The sequence below is a fragment of the Danaus plexippus genome, chromosome 15 (assembly GCF_018135715.1).
Source record: "Danaus plexippus chromosome 15, MEX_DaPlex, whole genome shotgun sequence".
NCBI classification, from domain to species: domain Eukaryota; kingdom Metazoa; phylum Arthropoda; class Insecta; order Lepidoptera; family Nymphalidae; genus Danaus; species Danaus plexippus.
Genome location: NC_083547.1, coordinates 8,914,107 through 8,930,945, shown reverse-complemented (window position 1 = coordinate 8,930,945; position 16,839 = coordinate 8,914,107). Strand labels below are relative to the sequence as shown.

At 42.6% G+C, this 16,839-nt stretch overlaps 2 protein-coding genes across 3 annotated transcripts; one reads left to right on the top strand and one right to left on the bottom strand.

Annotated features, from left to right (window-relative positions):
• Nucleotides 1-8: 8 nt before the first annotated feature.
• LOC116766122 (coatomer subunit beta) lies at nt 9-12,406 on the bottom strand. 2 transcript variants are annotated; one of them, XM_032655796.2, is made up of 19 exons: nt 12,220-12,405; nt 11,787-11,881; nt 11,215-11,444; nt 10,776-10,945; nt 8,964-9,171; nt 8,426-8,563; nt 7,925-8,123; nt 7,246-7,391; nt 6,122-6,262; nt 5,810-5,956; nt 5,611-5,735; nt 5,199-5,532; nt 4,629-4,770; nt 4,105-4,251; nt 3,556-3,717; nt 3,253-3,398; nt 3,042-3,131; nt 2,747-2,899; nt 9-474 (listed from the first exon to the last, which is right to left on the bottom strand). In XM_032655796.2, exons 2-19 carry the CDS (start codon nt 11,875-11,877, stop codon nt 388-390), a joined length of 2,856 nt encoding a protein of 951 aa, XP_032511687.2. In that variant the 5' UTR covers nt 11,878-11,881; nt 12,220-12,405; the 3' UTR covers nt 9-387. The 2 variants fall into 2 exon arrangements, with proteins under 2 accessions (XP_032511687.2, XP_061378972.1); XM_061522988.1 differs by lacking the exon at nt 11,787-11,881 and having other exon boundaries at nt 12,220-12,406.
• A 308-nt stretch (nt 12,407-12,714) lies between these two features.
• On the top strand, nt 12,715-16,796 carry LOC116766266 (E3 ubiquitin-protein ligase TM129). The gene is made up of 5 exons (XM_032656070.2): nt 12,715-13,344; nt 13,454-13,583; nt 13,660-13,914; nt 14,607-14,728; nt 15,543-16,796. The coding sequence occupies exons 1-5, from the start codon at nt 12,929-12,931 to the stop codon at nt 15,700-15,702; spliced, it is 1,083 nt and encodes a 360-aa protein (XP_032511961.1). The 5' UTR covers nt 12,715-12,928; the 3' UTR covers nt 15,703-16,796.
• The last annotated feature ends 43 nt before the right edge of the window (nt 16,797-16,839 follow it).

The window sequence follows — 16,839 nt, the reverse complement described above, 5'->3', positions numbered from 1 at the left end:
AAGGCGTCTCAGATTACACGACATTTATTTATGGACCGCACTCACGATGCACGGTTATCCGTATCTTTACAGACGGAACATCGAGTAAACGCAGCACTGTAAAGTCCAGACTTATATAATTATTATATAATTATTATTCTGTATATTAACTTCCATAAAACATAACATCCGCTTCGTTTTTGTTGATAGTTCAATCGTTACTCTACACATAGTTAGTCTATAAGCTACAGTGTTACACGCGATGGACTCCAGACCTCCGGCAGCGACTCAGTTCAGCATGTAGTGCATAGTTGTGGCCGCTACTAGGAATACGATGGCCACTATGACGTACGGGGATGTGTTCTCGATGAGCGACCTGCTGAGAGCTGAGCCTGGGACGGTTGTCTGTTAGGCAGCCGGCGTGGGATCTTTGGGCTTCTTCGGGCGAGTCTTCTGCATCATGTTGATCTTGTCGCCCAGACTGAGAGCCATGCCCTGGGAATTTAAATGCTACATGAAAGAACCTGATAAAGAGAACCTAGGAAGTCGCGCTCACGTTAGCCTTATTGTGGTACCCTTCAACAGTTTAGATATGATCATAATGTTATCTAACGAGCAACTACTCAAAATAGTTGTGATCTGTGACTTAAATTATAATAAGCACTACCTAGGCCTTCTAGACTCAAGGCATTTTTGTAAACTTATTTGATGAAGTCGGCTATGATATTTTAACTATTTCAAATGGCTCGAAGATCACTCTATAATAGGGGAGCCCAAGCGGGGATTTCGGGATTTACTAAAGCGCTGCAGACTAATATACAGGGGGATACCTTGAACCCGGTTAAGTACCTTTACCAAACACGAACCCCATATTTAAGGCCGCCAGTGAAGAATACAGATCAGAAATTCTCGAGCACGTCAGAGTAAGGTAGGGTGAGTTAATTACATCCTAAAATGTGTATATTTCACTAATCTGACAATTTAAGAGTGACGTAAAGGAAGAGGAAGGCAGCAAAGTTGTAAAAAAAAGTCATTTCGACATCCTCGAGCGTAGCTAAATTTTTATTTTTCTTTTGAAGGAAATAATTTAAAAATAACGAAAAACATAAAATCTGACGATTTCGCAAGCCGAAATAACAAAAAATTCGTCGATAAAGTTAAATGCGTAGAGCTGCGTGATGCCTATATTTCCTTCTCCGCGTTTCTATTACTCTCTCACTCCGACCCACGCTGGTCTCTGCTGCCACGACAGCTGCTAATAAAGGCTCGTTCGTCTCATATTGTTCACAACGTGTTTCCAACGTTTATGTGAATTGAGGTTTATAAATATTCAATATGAGTGATATTAATTTAAAATGTGTATTTTGTGGTGAAAGAGTAGAAACATTAATGAAATATTAAATATTTTGGAATATATTCGTTGGCCAAAAATCTCGAGGAACGTATGAGAACCTCAACCTGTCGATGGAATCATCATTAAATGATTTATATCACGCACAGTGCTATAAGTTATTAACTGCAATTAAAATACCGCGAGACTTTCGGTATCTACAAGAGCAAAGCGTAGTGGAACATGACAACGCCCCGGAGGTTTCGGGAAATAGCTCCGAAATACGCGCTCCTGATTCCTTTGCAATTAAAAGATTAAAAAAATTAAATCAAAGTGCAAAGATTTTTTTTTTTGTCGGTTTAGTCGTATCCCTCTAGACAATCGTCAGATTATAAGACAGTACGTTCAGAATATAAATATATATCTTAATCTGTCGTGCTTGAGTATTTCAAAAGGACAATTTTTTTTTGCACATTATGAGAGTGGCCGCGAGCTCACGCCACATCGGAATCTTGAGATTAGTGAATGAGAGCTTTTTTTTTGGTGCCCTTAACACTCCCTTAGAAAATCTGACGCGCTCGATTAAATGTTTCTTTGTCATGTTCAGCCCTTACATGCAACCGCCCGCATCAAGCAAACGATCAGATTAACAAACGTACACTAATAAAAATGCGTAGGGCGACAATGCTTTTAATATCTGACACGCTCGAGGATGTCCATGTAAGTTTTTTTACATATTTAAAAATCTATAGCCGCTTTCCCTGGCCATGAAAAGATATATATTATATAATATTTCTTTCTTCTTATCATCTAAGCTTTGCAACCCATTAGGTCTCTATGACGCTCTAGTAAATCTCCATTGAGCATCGTGGGCTCCCCTACCACTAGAAACGTGTCTCATCAATGCGGTTTCCTAAGTGTAGCAAGCATTACGACTCCTATCAAAGTCATTTCATTTCCGCCATCCTCCTCGGTATTAAGTAATAACACAATTTTTTTTATCTTTGGTCTCTAAAATGACTACAGCTATGTGTCTGGTGACTGAATCGAGACATACATTTATACAATCATTGGTTAGTGTCCAAAAGTAGAGAAAGGAAACACAGATCAAATGTTATCAAGGGTCATTCCTGACACGCGTGTGTCAGTAGTGACAGGGTAGCAGACGATCCCCCACCGGGCCGCTGTGTGCTATAGTGACGTCACGAGTATATAAGGGTGTGTCACTTAATGTCAGCCACCGAGCCGCGGGACTGAGACGGAACGCCGGACGAGCAGACAGGGATAGATGATTCATTAATACGCAACTACTGACAGAGAACTAATCTGCAGCAGCGTGCGCGCATCCCTCGCGCACTGCAACGGTTCCAGTGCACTTCAAATAGCAGGACAACTAGAGTGGCTCTAGTTGTCCTGGTGCCGTCTCGGTGTGCTTACCTGTGTCTTAGCCCGTATCCGCACGTGTCCCACGACGGGAGCGTTCTGTTTGTTCATGGGGATCTCGATGCTGAGGTTGGCGAGCGCGTCCTCGCCGAATATGGACCGCGCGTACAGGTTGGCCGCCATGAACCCGCACTGACCGGACAGGGCCTGCACACGCGCACCAGCAATCCCGATCAGACACGGAGACAGTTAAATAGGAAGTCAAGATTGTGGACAAAACTGCTTTACCTCAGCGAGGCTGTGCAAATAAAAAACATTTGAATATGTGCGGTATGTAATATATAGTAACCTTATCGGGAGTGAGGCACTTCATGTTGGTGGACGCCAGCAGGTGCTCCAGGTACTCGTTCAGCTCCGTGATGTTCGTGTTCACGGACACCTGGCACAACCGATACATACACGTCATACACTTATAAAACAACACCTACAGGTATATGCGTGTGTCTGTGCGTCTGCCTATGTGTGTGTATGCCTGTGTGTGTGTGTGTGTGTCCGCACACCTTGTTCTCCCACTCGAACTCTGCCCACATGGTGCGGAAGTCGGCGTCGCTGCAGGCGGCGGGCTGTATGTAGTCCACGATGTCTATGTGGATGTCGTTGAGCACGACCACGCCGCGGTCCATGGACGCGCCGGACACCTCGTACACTGGACACCGACAAATACCACTGACTTAATAAACATTGAAAACTGGAAAGAGCCTCAGAAACTCGGGCTCAACCTAGTCTTAATTTCAAAAAAGCAGGTCCAGAATAGATGCACAACACAATGTCCAGTCGGTGCGGTCGGACACTCGTGTTCGTACCGATGTTTCCGAAGATGATGCCGTTCTCTGTGGAGGCGACCTTGACGTGCGCCCTGATGGAGGCGTAATCCCGCGGCCCCAGTACGATGCCCGCCGGCCGCTCCACCAGCCGCAGCTCGCCCAGCGTCGCCAACTCCACCGTACAGTTCTGGAGGGTATCGTCTGCAAGTAACGGGTGACACATTACTACAATTGCCACCACTATCGGTAGAGCCAGTTCTTGTCCGTGACTTCGTCGATGTCCTCGGGATGAAACCCGGAGAGAAATGCTCATACGGTAGCCGACCATTGGCAATATTTATTGTACGTCATGTAATTTCATACAAAATACAACAAATGCCACGGTTCCGCGATACGGAATTCTGGGATTACTCTAGCCTGTATCTTATCCTGATGTCTGAGCTACATCACTGTAAAGTATCATCGAAACGAGTTCAGTATATTTTACGTTAGAGAGCAACAATCATCGCTTGTTTTTGTATGATTAGATTCCAGCGCGGGCTGTGTTGGTGTCACATAGTGTGTGTGATGTCTGGTTAAGGTCTGTACCTGTCTGGTTGACGACGAACACGTCCAGCACTATGTCGTACTGATTGACTGACACGACCGCCTCCGCGTACACCGGGTCCGAGAAGCCCGTCAGCTGGGTCACCTTGGACAAACGACCGCCGTCGTCGCTGGCCGGCTTGGTGCGACCTGACACAGTAAATGACACGGTTCAAGGTCACCAGCTCACGGATGCAGGCTTGCATTCTCCTCCAATCCATGGACTGCTCGTCCCATATTGTCCATTTAAATTTTTGTCCCAGTTTTAGCTGTTAGCTTTAACGTTACAAAAAATAAAAGAACATTATAAACATTTTTGAAAAACGAAGTCCACGACGTGTAGCCTCGACTTTGATATTGTGTTAATGTATAGACAATGTGAATAAAGCCTTCGCCCGCGACTTCACCTATTATTTACATTGAAAAAACAAAAGTCCTTAATCAAAGTAGCCTTAGTTCTCGTATCAGGAGGAACAGAGGTTGCCAAAAAATTAACAAGAAGATAGTCCAATGTTCTATATAGTGACCTTGTAAAGCTCTATCCAAGGCCAGCTCGAACACGTCTCTGTTGCCGGCGGCGGCGAGCGGCGCCAGGGCGGTGAACGATATCCCGCGCTCGATGGGAACAGACGTCGGACGAGAAGACGCCTCGGGACGCTCGGGGGAGCCCTGACGACACAGGAGGGGAGTTGAGTGACGTCACGCCTTACACTACAACACTCACGGGGCGAACGGTCTATGACGAAGCTCAACAATCAAATTTATTGACAACTGCTAGTTTGTGTCATTTTATTGTACGTATATATTGTATCGTGTCGCTTGGACGGAAAGTTTTTTTTTGGAATGTTTTACTGTTGACCATAATTTTAACTATGAGACAGCAAGCCACCATCAAAAGTTACAGGATATTGTGTTAAACTAAAAACAATGAAATTGTAGCCCTCATTACGCCGGAAAAATCAAAATGCACTGCGAGAAATAATTGCTAGGTGAATGTATCGTGTTATCTCCCGAGCGGTGAGCTCCGCCGACCGTCGGCGGCGTTCCTGGGATTATAACAATATGGTGTGTCGGTAGCCAGATAGTGTTAATATAACCTCAGGGAGCAGGGTCGGTGCCGAGCGATGTGGTAGCGTCAGTAGCGAGGCGAGCGCTTTCCGGGATCCGGCCGTGAGCGCCTCGCTGAGCACGTCGGGTCGCTCTGCGCCGGCGCGCACGCAGCGCACGCCGTGCTCCAGGTCGTCCGCCGTGAGCACGGCCCGCCCGTGCGCCGCGAGAAGCGTGCCGGCCAGAGCCAGCGCCCGCGCCCCCTGCTCCCCGGGAGCGCGCAACGCCAGCTTGCCGAGGGCGGAGCACGCGCACGCCGCCGTGAAGCTCTCCCCGGACACCAGCGCCGCGCTCAGACCCGGACCGCTGTCAGTCACAGGAGTCCTGGTGAAGAACAAAATTTAGTCAAATTTGTAGGTGTCCAATGAGGCTTGTGTGTGATCAATGCCGTCAGTATCTCACTTGGGCTGGTTGAAAGCGGACTGCGTGACGTACGCTCCATCGCTGGTGACCAGCTGTCGAGTGGGCGCCTCCTTCTCCTTTTCCTTAGGCGGAGCCTCAGCGCCGTCCTTGTCGCCGTCCTCCTCCTGGACATATTAATTATTTTTGTCAGTGTGTGAGCACGCGTGTGCCGCCTTCTCCACAAGCCGTGTGACCGTACATTGTCTTTGTGTGTCGGCATGGCAGCCGCGATGACGTCGATGGCCGCCTTCACGTTGTCCTCGTTGTCGGCGAACTCGGCCACCAGCCACAGGGCGGCCCTCGCGATCTTCCCCACCCGGATGCTGCCCAGACTCTCCAGTAGTTTCTATACGAAACACAAATATTATATGAAGTGCTGGAACGTTCCTCGCCTGAGATACAGACGGGGCTACTTCGATTACAAACATAAGATTGTCAGTCGGCCCTAACGTAAAAAACACGTGTATATATTACATGTACACAACTAATTGTTGTTGTGTGTGTGCCTCACCGCGTATATGCCAGGTTTTAGGTCATGGAAGGCGTGCAGCGCGTGCCTGGTGAACATGAGCACGTCCTGCGCCGCCACCTCCCCGCCGTCCCCTAGCAGCTCCAACAATCCGGGCGCCACCGAGCACGCCACCTCCGGGAACTACACATACCACACATACATCGTGACAAGGACCACTCCGGACATACGGACCCGGGGGACTGATACTAGTCATAGCCCGTAAAGGAACATACAATGTCGTTTTGATGACTTCCTTCGTTTTAACTGTTAAATAAACAGCTGGCTCTGATATTGGAGCAGTCTATACATATGTAGTTGCATAAATATGACGTCACCACAACAAATATATTTCAAATACCAAGACACGGCGCTGCTGCCTTCACGTCATGATAGTATTAATCATTTAATGTCATCTCACAGCTGAAACATATTCAACGCTAAATAAATATTTGACTTTTTTTATAACTTCCGGAACAGCTATCGTCTCCAAAATACAACTTGTGTCACTTTCATGAATTCGAAACTTAAATTTCTATTAATCAGGTTAATTTCTAAGTAATTTTCATTAATTATTGAATGTCACGTGTGATACGCACGTTAAAGAACATCTCTGTGGAAGACCACCGACTTAATAAAACGGTTTCATAGACTAAGAGAAGAAAAAGAAGAATGTTTCTTGTTTGTGATTATAGACAAATCAAATATATATAACAAAAAGAGTAGTCTTGATATTTACGTGACAAAATACCAGGTTTATATATTATCTACAATAAGACAAGACATTTACTGATGTTTATTTTATATTTTGAACATTCCACGGGCGCCATCTTTAAAAGCGTGTTTAATCAAACGCTTCACTACTGTAATCATCAATATAATGATAAAGAGATATTTCATTACTTATCAGAATTGTAACCTCTGCCATGGCTTTCAGTACGAAGGCTTTAAAACCCGTCACTCACTCAACGACTACACTGGACCGGCAAAAAACTGAGTATCTATTGATGTAGTTCTCTACATTCACAGAGAATATAGCACTTATAAAGTGCTGGCCAGAGACCATAGCGTCACAGGTAACATTTCTGTATTGAGCCAGTTGTTTGACGCGCCGCCGGACGTCGTACCTTGATGGCCGCTCGATGCATCGCCCTCACCAGCAGCTGCCGGTACTTGGCCGCGTCGTCGTGATCCGCGAGCTGAGCCCGCGACGCCTCCTTCCTCAGAGCGCCCACCAGCTCGTCCGCGTGGCGAGGAGTGGCCAGCTCCAGAGCTGGATGTATACCACATGTGTTAGACACAATATTTTCAGTTATGGGTTGTCTTTGTGAAATATGGTGGAAGATGGCCGGAACAGCCCGGTAACGACCAAAACATAGGGCAGTCAATCATAGACTGACTCTTTTCTACCCAGACACGAGTAATACCTTCGGGAGCGGTTAATTACCTCAACACGTGTCTACGTGCATTGCACGGCTTGTTCTGTTTAGAGCTCTTACTCAGTTCCGCTCTAGAGGAACATTTGCAACAAATCAAGAAGATTGTACTCGTAGAGTAGTACCAAAATCATCTGTTGCTTATATTGAAAATTATAGGATTATAGGAAAATTATAGGATTATAGGAAAATTCTAGGATTATAGGAAAATAATGACTCTCTTCACAAGATCTTCCAGTGGAAAATATGACTATTTTTTTAACTATCTGTGATCAAGTGTTAGGTACGTTCTCGTACCAAGAGCCAGTACCGGATCATCTCACCGTCGGCCGGCGACGCGTCGTGTGTACTAGGAGGACAATCTCCTTACCGAGATGCAGCGTGTGCCTGCGGACGTCCAGGTCGGAGGAGGCCAGCACCCTGAGCACGTCCATGGCCAGCTCGGGCAGGGCGCGCGAGGTGGCGTCGCAGCTCACGTCCCTGAGCGCGGACAGCTTCTCCACCACTATCAGCTTGACGTTGTTGTCGCTCTCCTTCACTATCAGGTCTATGTAGCACGCCGCCGCCGCCTGCCACACGCGCACAATGGTTTACGGTCACTACAAACTAGGGCTGGCCCTAGCCGAGTTCCAAGTTTGGTAAGTTGTAATTACGTGATAGTTGGTAAAGTCAGTAGTATGATAGATATGATGGAGAGCTTGACCTGGTGTGATGAGCCAATGTTTGTGTGTAATAAATGTATATCACCAAAACCAGTGTCATGTTCATGTCAGATGATTGTGATGTACTTGATGAGTGTGACGTGTGTGATGTGTGTGACGTGTGTGATGAGTGTGATGTGTGTGACGTGTGTGATGAGTGTAATGATGACCTTGATGGCGGCGGGTGCCGTGGACAGCGTGACCAGCGTGCCGGCCGCCTCGTAGCGCACAGCGGCGCTCGGCGCGTTCAGTAGCCCGTACACCGTGCGGATGAAACGAGACCGCTCTGCCGGGTTGGCGTGACACACCTGCGGCACATGGTTTGGATGTTATAATATCACATGACTGAGGAGCGGACCTCGAGACGGAACACTAAGTAATAAATTAATAATGGCAGTGACGTCAAAAACTTATTTTATATAATATAAGGCTGGATCCACACTATACATCTATATCTTTTTCGTCAAAGATAAAAGATTTACCGAACCGGTGAATATCTGTTCGAAATGTCCAATCAAGATTTTCACCCCAAAAATTAAATAAATTGATACTTTAAGGTTTATCCTATTATTAACTATAGGCGAAACACATCCGACTGAGATTATTGAAAGTTCAAGACTGAACGTGAACATGGAAGCTCCACCAGTACGAGATCGGCCTTACAGTGTGGGTGCAGCCTTATCGTCCCACACGAGCCTGTAACCTCACTTTGTATATGAGTTCCACTATGACGAGCTGCAGGATGTCTCCGAAGCCGTGCACCTGGTCGAGGCGCTGCGAGAGGTAGGCCAGCGCCGTCTCCTGGTCCGCGTGCAGCAGCATGAGGAAGGCGTTCCTCTTACACGACATGTCCTGCTCCGACTCCAGGAACGAGCCGATCACCTCCGGCGCGTCCGGGATCAGGAACTCGAAGTTTCTGCACAATAATGGACCATGAATATGAATGAATGAAATATACACCAAACAAATAAATTCTTAGACGACTTCTCAAAATGTCTCTGATAAAATAGTTGCATCAAGGCAAGTCGATTCTTGACCTCTCTAATTCCTTCATTAAATATCCTTTGCATTGAGCCGGCCGCTGTGTCACATAGTTTAAGTGTTTAGCCTAGTTTGTTGGGTTCAATACAACCTCCCAACTGAGCTATCGGACTTTCAGTGAAAGCCGATCGTTCTCTTTGTCCATCAATATCTCAGAGACAATGGTCCCATATTAACTGGCAACTCTGTGTATATATTGCTCTTATTTATTCTTCAATTCAATTGAACATTATATGTATCACAATGCACTCCACCTTAATAGATACTAAATATTCAACATTCAAACAGATTAAAAATTTTGACAGAAATTTATAACACGTTTCCAGGAATAGAGACGAAACCTCTTAGCATTCAATGGATTCACCGTGCGGGTGCCGGGTCCATTGCGTTGCAGGGAGTGGAGCTTCAACAGTTCCTGGGACTTGCGACCCAGGTGTAGGTTTAAGGGGCCCCTAACTAACGCGCGTTAAACGCTCACCTCCACTGTCCAAGCTCCTCTCTCTACCTAAGCATATTTGAAAAGAACCTACTAGGGCTGCCTTCGAACTACGTTCCAAGAACGAATTGATGTGAATTCTGGACAGGCCCAAGTCTTTTAGTAGGTTGTAGAGAGATTTAGCCGTTATACCTCTCGCTCCCACTTCGCGTATAAATCCACGACGAACCTATTTCGAGTGAGTTCGTTTGTGAGCTCGTACCACTTGTTGACCTTGATGGTATGGTCTTTGGGAATGTTGGTTTCCCAAAGAACCGTAAGCTCTATCATTACAACGCGCCTTAAAATTCGCGAATACATAAATATCTCTGGTCTGGAGGCCGCCGCATAAATATCCTCGGGGACTTTGTATTGTTTTTCATACGTATCCAGCATTATAGTCCAATCCGTAGCCGCTTTAAGGATGGAGTAAGGCTTGACATTTGTTTTTATAGCCCTAGTGCCCTCTCTCACAGAACCTACTGATCGCTCGTTTGTGGTTATTTCCCTTTGCGCTCTGGCTACCGAAAGACTAACCGCTTCACGTATGATTTCCAGAACCCTATCGTGACGACGCGAGTATTGACCGCAATCGAGGAGTACCTTACATCCCACCAACAAATGCCTAGCAGTTCCAACTGCCTTCCCACAGATATAGCAAGTCTTTTCAGTACCTTTACCCCATCTTACTAAATTACTTTAATCTGGGAGAGTCATCTGGAACGCATTGAGATAGAATTTTACCAATGCTGGCGACCAATCATGGATTAAGGTGCGCCATTTTAGTGCTAATGGGATGCAAAAATCTCCTATGTCTAACCACTCGTTCTGTATAAATACATCTCGTCCGTCCGTGATCACGGTTGATTCAGAGTAACTGAAACGTCGGGTTAAAGTAGTTCTATTTATTACATCAGTTTCATTTAAATGAACACTCGCGAAAGGCTTAGATCTCATTATTTATGATAATAGTAATTGCCAGAAATAATGTCTGAGACACTGACCGGTAGATGGTGAAGATTGCGAGCACAGCATTTCTCCGAACATATGAATGTCTGTGTTCCAGGCAGGCTCGGATGGCCGGCATCAGGGGCTCTAGAAGCTCTGGCTCCTTCAACTTGCAGAGGAACCTCAACGTAGAACCTCGGAGGAACTCATTGGGGTGTTGGAGATCCTGGAAGAGATAACAGCTTTGAAGAAAAGGGACGCGACATGGTTAAACCATGACAAAAATAAACTTAAGTCTCCAAATAACTGTGTTTATATGAAATAATGAAAGTTATTACTTTGATGAGATTTAAATACTCCTTCATCAAATAAATTTAAGACGTCTTGTTGTAATGTCAATGTATCCTGTACTTTCATACAGTAATCATATGCCTGTTGTTAAACAGCTGCTAAGATTACTATGAATGTTACTAATCTATTAAAATTCATACAAACCTTTCTGTATGCATCACAGACTAGTATCATTTCCTGCAACAACTTCCCATCCGGTGTGGTCTTGGGAACAATCTCCCAGAAGATGAGGAGGAGCTTCTTGATGGTGTGATCCTGTAACGGCAGCACAAACCTGATGATTATCATCAGCAACCCTGGAATCTTTTCTCCGGACAGGATGATACCAATGGTTTTCTTAAGTGCCTCAATTTTCTTCTTTATATCACCCTTTTCTGTAACAACGCCACAGTTTAAGCATCTAAAGTAAATACTACCTTCCTCACTGCATTTCTTATATTTAGTAGTGATAACTAAGTTCAACTGAATTGGTTAAAGGAGTGAAATTTATGAGCAGCACTTTTATCATGAAAACCTCCAATATGTTGTCCTCTCTTGTTTGATTGTACAGGAAATTATATAGCTAAGAAAAATAAAAAAAAAAATAAAGAACATTACTGATCATACTTTTAACTGATTGTGATACTTAGTCATCACAAATTAAAGAAATTTAGTTTTATATATTTTTCAGTAACCTAAATCATTGGTAAAACAAGAGTAATGAAATTTAGACTTACCAAGGTCTGTCTTCAGCTGCTGTTCACTATAAGGCTCGGTATCAGTGGGAAAGTTAATGAGAGTGTAGCATGGTTGCTCAACACCCCCCATGTTGCTACAATACAGACATGCACATGTTAATATGAGAAAAATAAAAAATAGAGGCTAGTAATACTAGTAGTGGATAGTGGCCAAAAAGTATTACTTTTTTCTTATTAGAAATAATTGGAATGTGTTGCAACTATGTATTATAATTATATATGAAAGATGATTTTCACAGCCAGCCAAATTTTACAGTCATTTTGATAGAAAGGTAGGAACTTAAGCAGTAGAACTCATAGTTCTTATTATTTCTTTTTCTGTATACATGCCACGCAATAAAGACTCACGATTATAAACATCCTAAATATAACAATTCCATACAAACAGAGCTCCGGTAGGAGATAAATTTACCTTATAAGTACAAGTCACAGAACAAAACTAAACTGTGTCACAATTATTTTTTTTCTTTTGGAACAACCACACTAACAATATAGAGTTATGGTGAAATATTTTTAGTAAAATTAAAGTTAAATCTTTAAATGTCTAATACGTGTCCATACTTCCACATCAAACATGGCCTGTCAGAATCTATATTGACAGGTCGATAAGGACGTTTAAGAATTAATTTTCATGTTATTTAAATTGCTCTCGAAGTAAACACATCTGAAGGGACAGTATTTTATGTTTACACTTTACTATATGTTTATTTTTATTAATAGTCGTAAATTTATACTAAATATTTTGATGACTTAATAAATAATAATATAAACTTTATTATTTTTATTTTCGTATAAAATTAATTGTATTATAATCATATTTTTTAACATAATTAAATAATGTAGATTATTTCTAATAATTCTCATAAGCATTAAATACTCTCAATAAGTCAAAACACGATGACTTTGTTGTCAAATAATCAGCTGTGTGCAAAATGCTTGCATCCGTGCATCATCGTCTAACAAAATAACTACAGTGCTTCGATCAATACATTGCAGTGCCGATACCACCTACACAATTTCTATTAGATTTTTTTTATTACATTGGCCAACGCCTAAGTATTTGATTGAATTACAAATAGTCAAGAAAAACTTAATTTGTCTTTATATTTATTCATTTTACAATGGATGTGTTGATTACTCTTTTCTATATCCTCTTTGCTATCTGCGTCGTCTATCCGCCTACGGAGTTCGTGGCTGCCGGCTTTACTATACCTCAACTACTAGACAACTTCCTCGGATCTGAAAATGTGAATTTCATTGGTTATCACATGAAGAGGATCACGATAACCGCTCTGATACACTCGGCTTTACCCCTTGGTTATGTATTCACGTTATGGTGCGGAGGTGAAGATAGCGTCTGGATGCCGGCGGCCGCACTCGCGACTGGTATAATACCCGTCCTTATGTGCTACAAGATAGTTTGCTGGTGGGAACATGATAAGAAGAAGCATCCAGTTGTTAAGGCACTACTGCCATATGTGAATGAAGGTAGCGACTGGAGAGTAGTAGCTTCTCATTTCAATTTGGATTTCCGAAGGTACATACTAAGTCAGAAGCATCATCTTAATATTTCTACAGGTGCTTGAGGCTGGCCTTACATTGGAAAATACATAGAGTAAGCTAACAATATTAAAATTACATTTCAGTATTGAAAAAGTATCCATTAACCTGACGGCGACTAGCAAGTTCATTGCTACAAATTCATTTCTTATAAAGGTGACACAGTATGGGACCAATATTGTGAAACAATCTGACTGCACTTTGGTTGCTACGGCCGTAAGTTAGCAAATGTGACAAACATGATTATAATTATTGAGGCAGTTTTACATTAATGCGTTTCAATATTCCACAGACGGATAGTCACAATTTGACCCCGACTGGAGAAGACGAGATCCAATATGTCAACATTGAAGTAATACCATCAAGAGTTGATATCAAACGATTCACCTTCAGGATCTCAACTACGGCCTTACGAGACTTGCAGCCGAGGCTGGAACGTCCTGTCAGAGTGCCCGACCACATCTCCCTACTGCCCACTCTAATCGAGAGATTCGTCAAGGTGTTCAAGCAACATGTTGAACAAAACCCCGTGTATTATGTGGATCAGGTGAGTAGTACGGGGAGCATGATTTAAGAACTCAAAAAATTGTTTATAACAGACATGAAAATTCAAAATGTTGAGATTGTTTTTTCACCAGCACACAGGCTTATGTGTAGTCAATTTTAAATTATTCAAAGTTGCAGCCAGACAAAGCTGGTAGCTTATATACAAATGAAGTTCGATAAATTTTTCTTAATCTGACTAAATCCTATCATACTGTCTGGGAAGGTCTCAAGATATTATTGTTCAGATTATACTTAAAGGATAGAGACTTGTAAGTTATGTACGGATGAGACCTGCTGTCACTGTCATGTGTTCAATAATATGTTAACAAACACTTTGGGACAACATAACATCTTAACATGAATATGCTTATCTTAACCTATTAGTATATAGCTTAAATAGCTCATATACTAATAGGTTAAGAGATGTATCAATTAAATATGCAAATACTATCATATATCCGACTGCACTCCAGTAAACCCGAAACATCTGTAATTTAGTATAATTGACAAAAGTAACATCAACATCCGCTTCCTTGAAATTCAAAAACTTGACGACAGCTATCACACAGCACCTAGTGCTTCTGAATGCGGTGCCTCCACGAAAGAAGATGCCATCTATTCTCCATGACCGCATTACAAATAGATAGCTGCTGAGAAGTCACGGTGGTCGTGATTGTTTAAACAATTAATTAGGAACTGGAGCCGTGCATCGGCTGTATGCAGGCCACGGCGGACGTGAAGCTGGACCGCCTCTGTCCCCCGCACGAGCCGCAGCCTGCGCCCGCGCTTCCTGCCTGCCAACAGTGTAACTGCAGGTATTGTATTGAAAAGATGGCCGACGATTATCTCTTTGTCCTTTGGTGTGATCTACAATGTTATTTTTCTACAAATTTAAAAGACTTTATTCATTAAAGGCTTAACCTAAGTCTGTGGTGAGTATAGGTCTCGGGTAACCGTCCTTGTCAAATTCGCTGTTTTTGGAAAGTAGTCTATCTTAAAAGATTGTGAGGCGAGATTTGTTGTCGGCCAGCCGGCCAATCACCGTAGCAGATCGAGACGTTTAAGCGTTTCATATAAACTCGGAATAATTTTATCGACGAATTTGCCTCATTGCCGTGGCCTTAGCCAATAGCCTTATGCCCGTAGTTTAGCCTGGATCCCACGACCAGTCAAGTTTTACTGATTACTAACTACGATCAAAAAAATGGGGACCAACCTGCTGCAGACGGTTGGTTTGGGTGTCTCAGCTTGGTTCAACTTTTGGCCCCAAAATTTGGATTTGATCTTATACATGACAGAAAGTCAACTCAACATTCCACTTCCTATAGTCACACTCAACGTCTGGCCCGCTTCTTTGGGCGTGATTGAAGAGCAACATTAGGCTTTATTAGCCATACTTTCATTAAATTATTTGAAGCTTATTAAATTTAAGAATGTATTTTTGAATCTTTTACTTAAGTGGCATTGTTAAACATTGTTTATATTAAAAAGTTTACTGTCAAAGCTGGTAGTGCGAGACTTCGTAGAAGTAGCTGGTTACAAAACTCGCGTCGATGAGTTTTTTATTTTATTTCAATCTTTTTTAATATTGAAAGGCGGTATAGGCATGAGGTATATTTTAATATACAGAGTATTATGGTGTGCGTCATGCATGGCCCGGTGGTGGGCGGCTCGTGCGAGCGGCCCTCCGGCAGAATGGCTGAGCGCGCGGGGCTCCTGTCCCGTCTGCCGAGCCCCCTTCTGTCTCCTGGACGTGCGCCCCGCCCGCGCTCCCCCAACATCCGCCTGACTGAGGGTCACCATCTACCGATACGCTCTCCCTCGCACCAGGCCCAGAGCTGACCCAGATATAGTACTGAGACTCGTCTCGGACTAAGAGCGTCATCGGGGATCACGTTACCTCAAAAAGGACTGTAGTGTCATTATAAGTGCATTAACTGTGGATATATCAAAGATCTTTCGCTGTTATAGAGTAGTAGTTTTGGAACCATATTTATCTTATTGATTGTATGTGAATCATTCTGCTTTACATAAGCTATATTATTGTAGTGCGTTTTATTTGAATGTTGATATTAATTTCTGTGATGAAAAGTTATAGTCTTAGTAAAGGTACAATAAATGATTGGATGTGTATAACACGTAGCCTATTAGGTATATAAAAATATATATTTCGGTTTAGTAAATATGAAAAAAAAAAGCTTTTTGAGATTTTTAATTTTTAGACATTCTATCCTCTTTGCACAAAATGACTAAATTGACGTTGACATGTGTCAATAAAGTCATTGACAGGTAATGAGATCTAAGATTTTCTCGAGTATTCATTTAAATGAAACTAGTAAATCCGAATAATACTAGTTTCATTGACAGGTCTTCATTATCTGTGAAAATATGATAGTTATAAAGCTTGATCATTTTTTTGGACGATATAAATGTTAGCATTGTGTCCTTCATTCTACATGACACTGGCAGAATATACTGTGCACGTCTTTGCACGGATGAATGCCATATTATAAAAAAAAAATTTAATATTAGTAATGATAATATCTAAAAATGTTTGTAATGTATCCATCCGAATATATAACCGGCTATAAGTAGTTCGATATAATGTAGATGATGTCTATAGTAAGTGTTAGAAGATCGATGTTTCTTTTTATGAACATTATATAATCTCTTAATATAAAGGTTTCTTACACGAGTCGGAAATGACGGAATGGTTCCTATAATATGGAGTTAGCGCCATCTTGTCGGGTCTTAATGCGACCTTTTGTATTGTATTTTATATACTATATATATTATGTATATATATAAATATAATTTGATAAAAATATTTTTGTTACTTCCGTCTTTGTAGATCGATGTTTAAATAAATCTCAATGTTTTATAGGCGTCTTGTTTCATTTCTCACGTACAAAGTTCTACAATAACG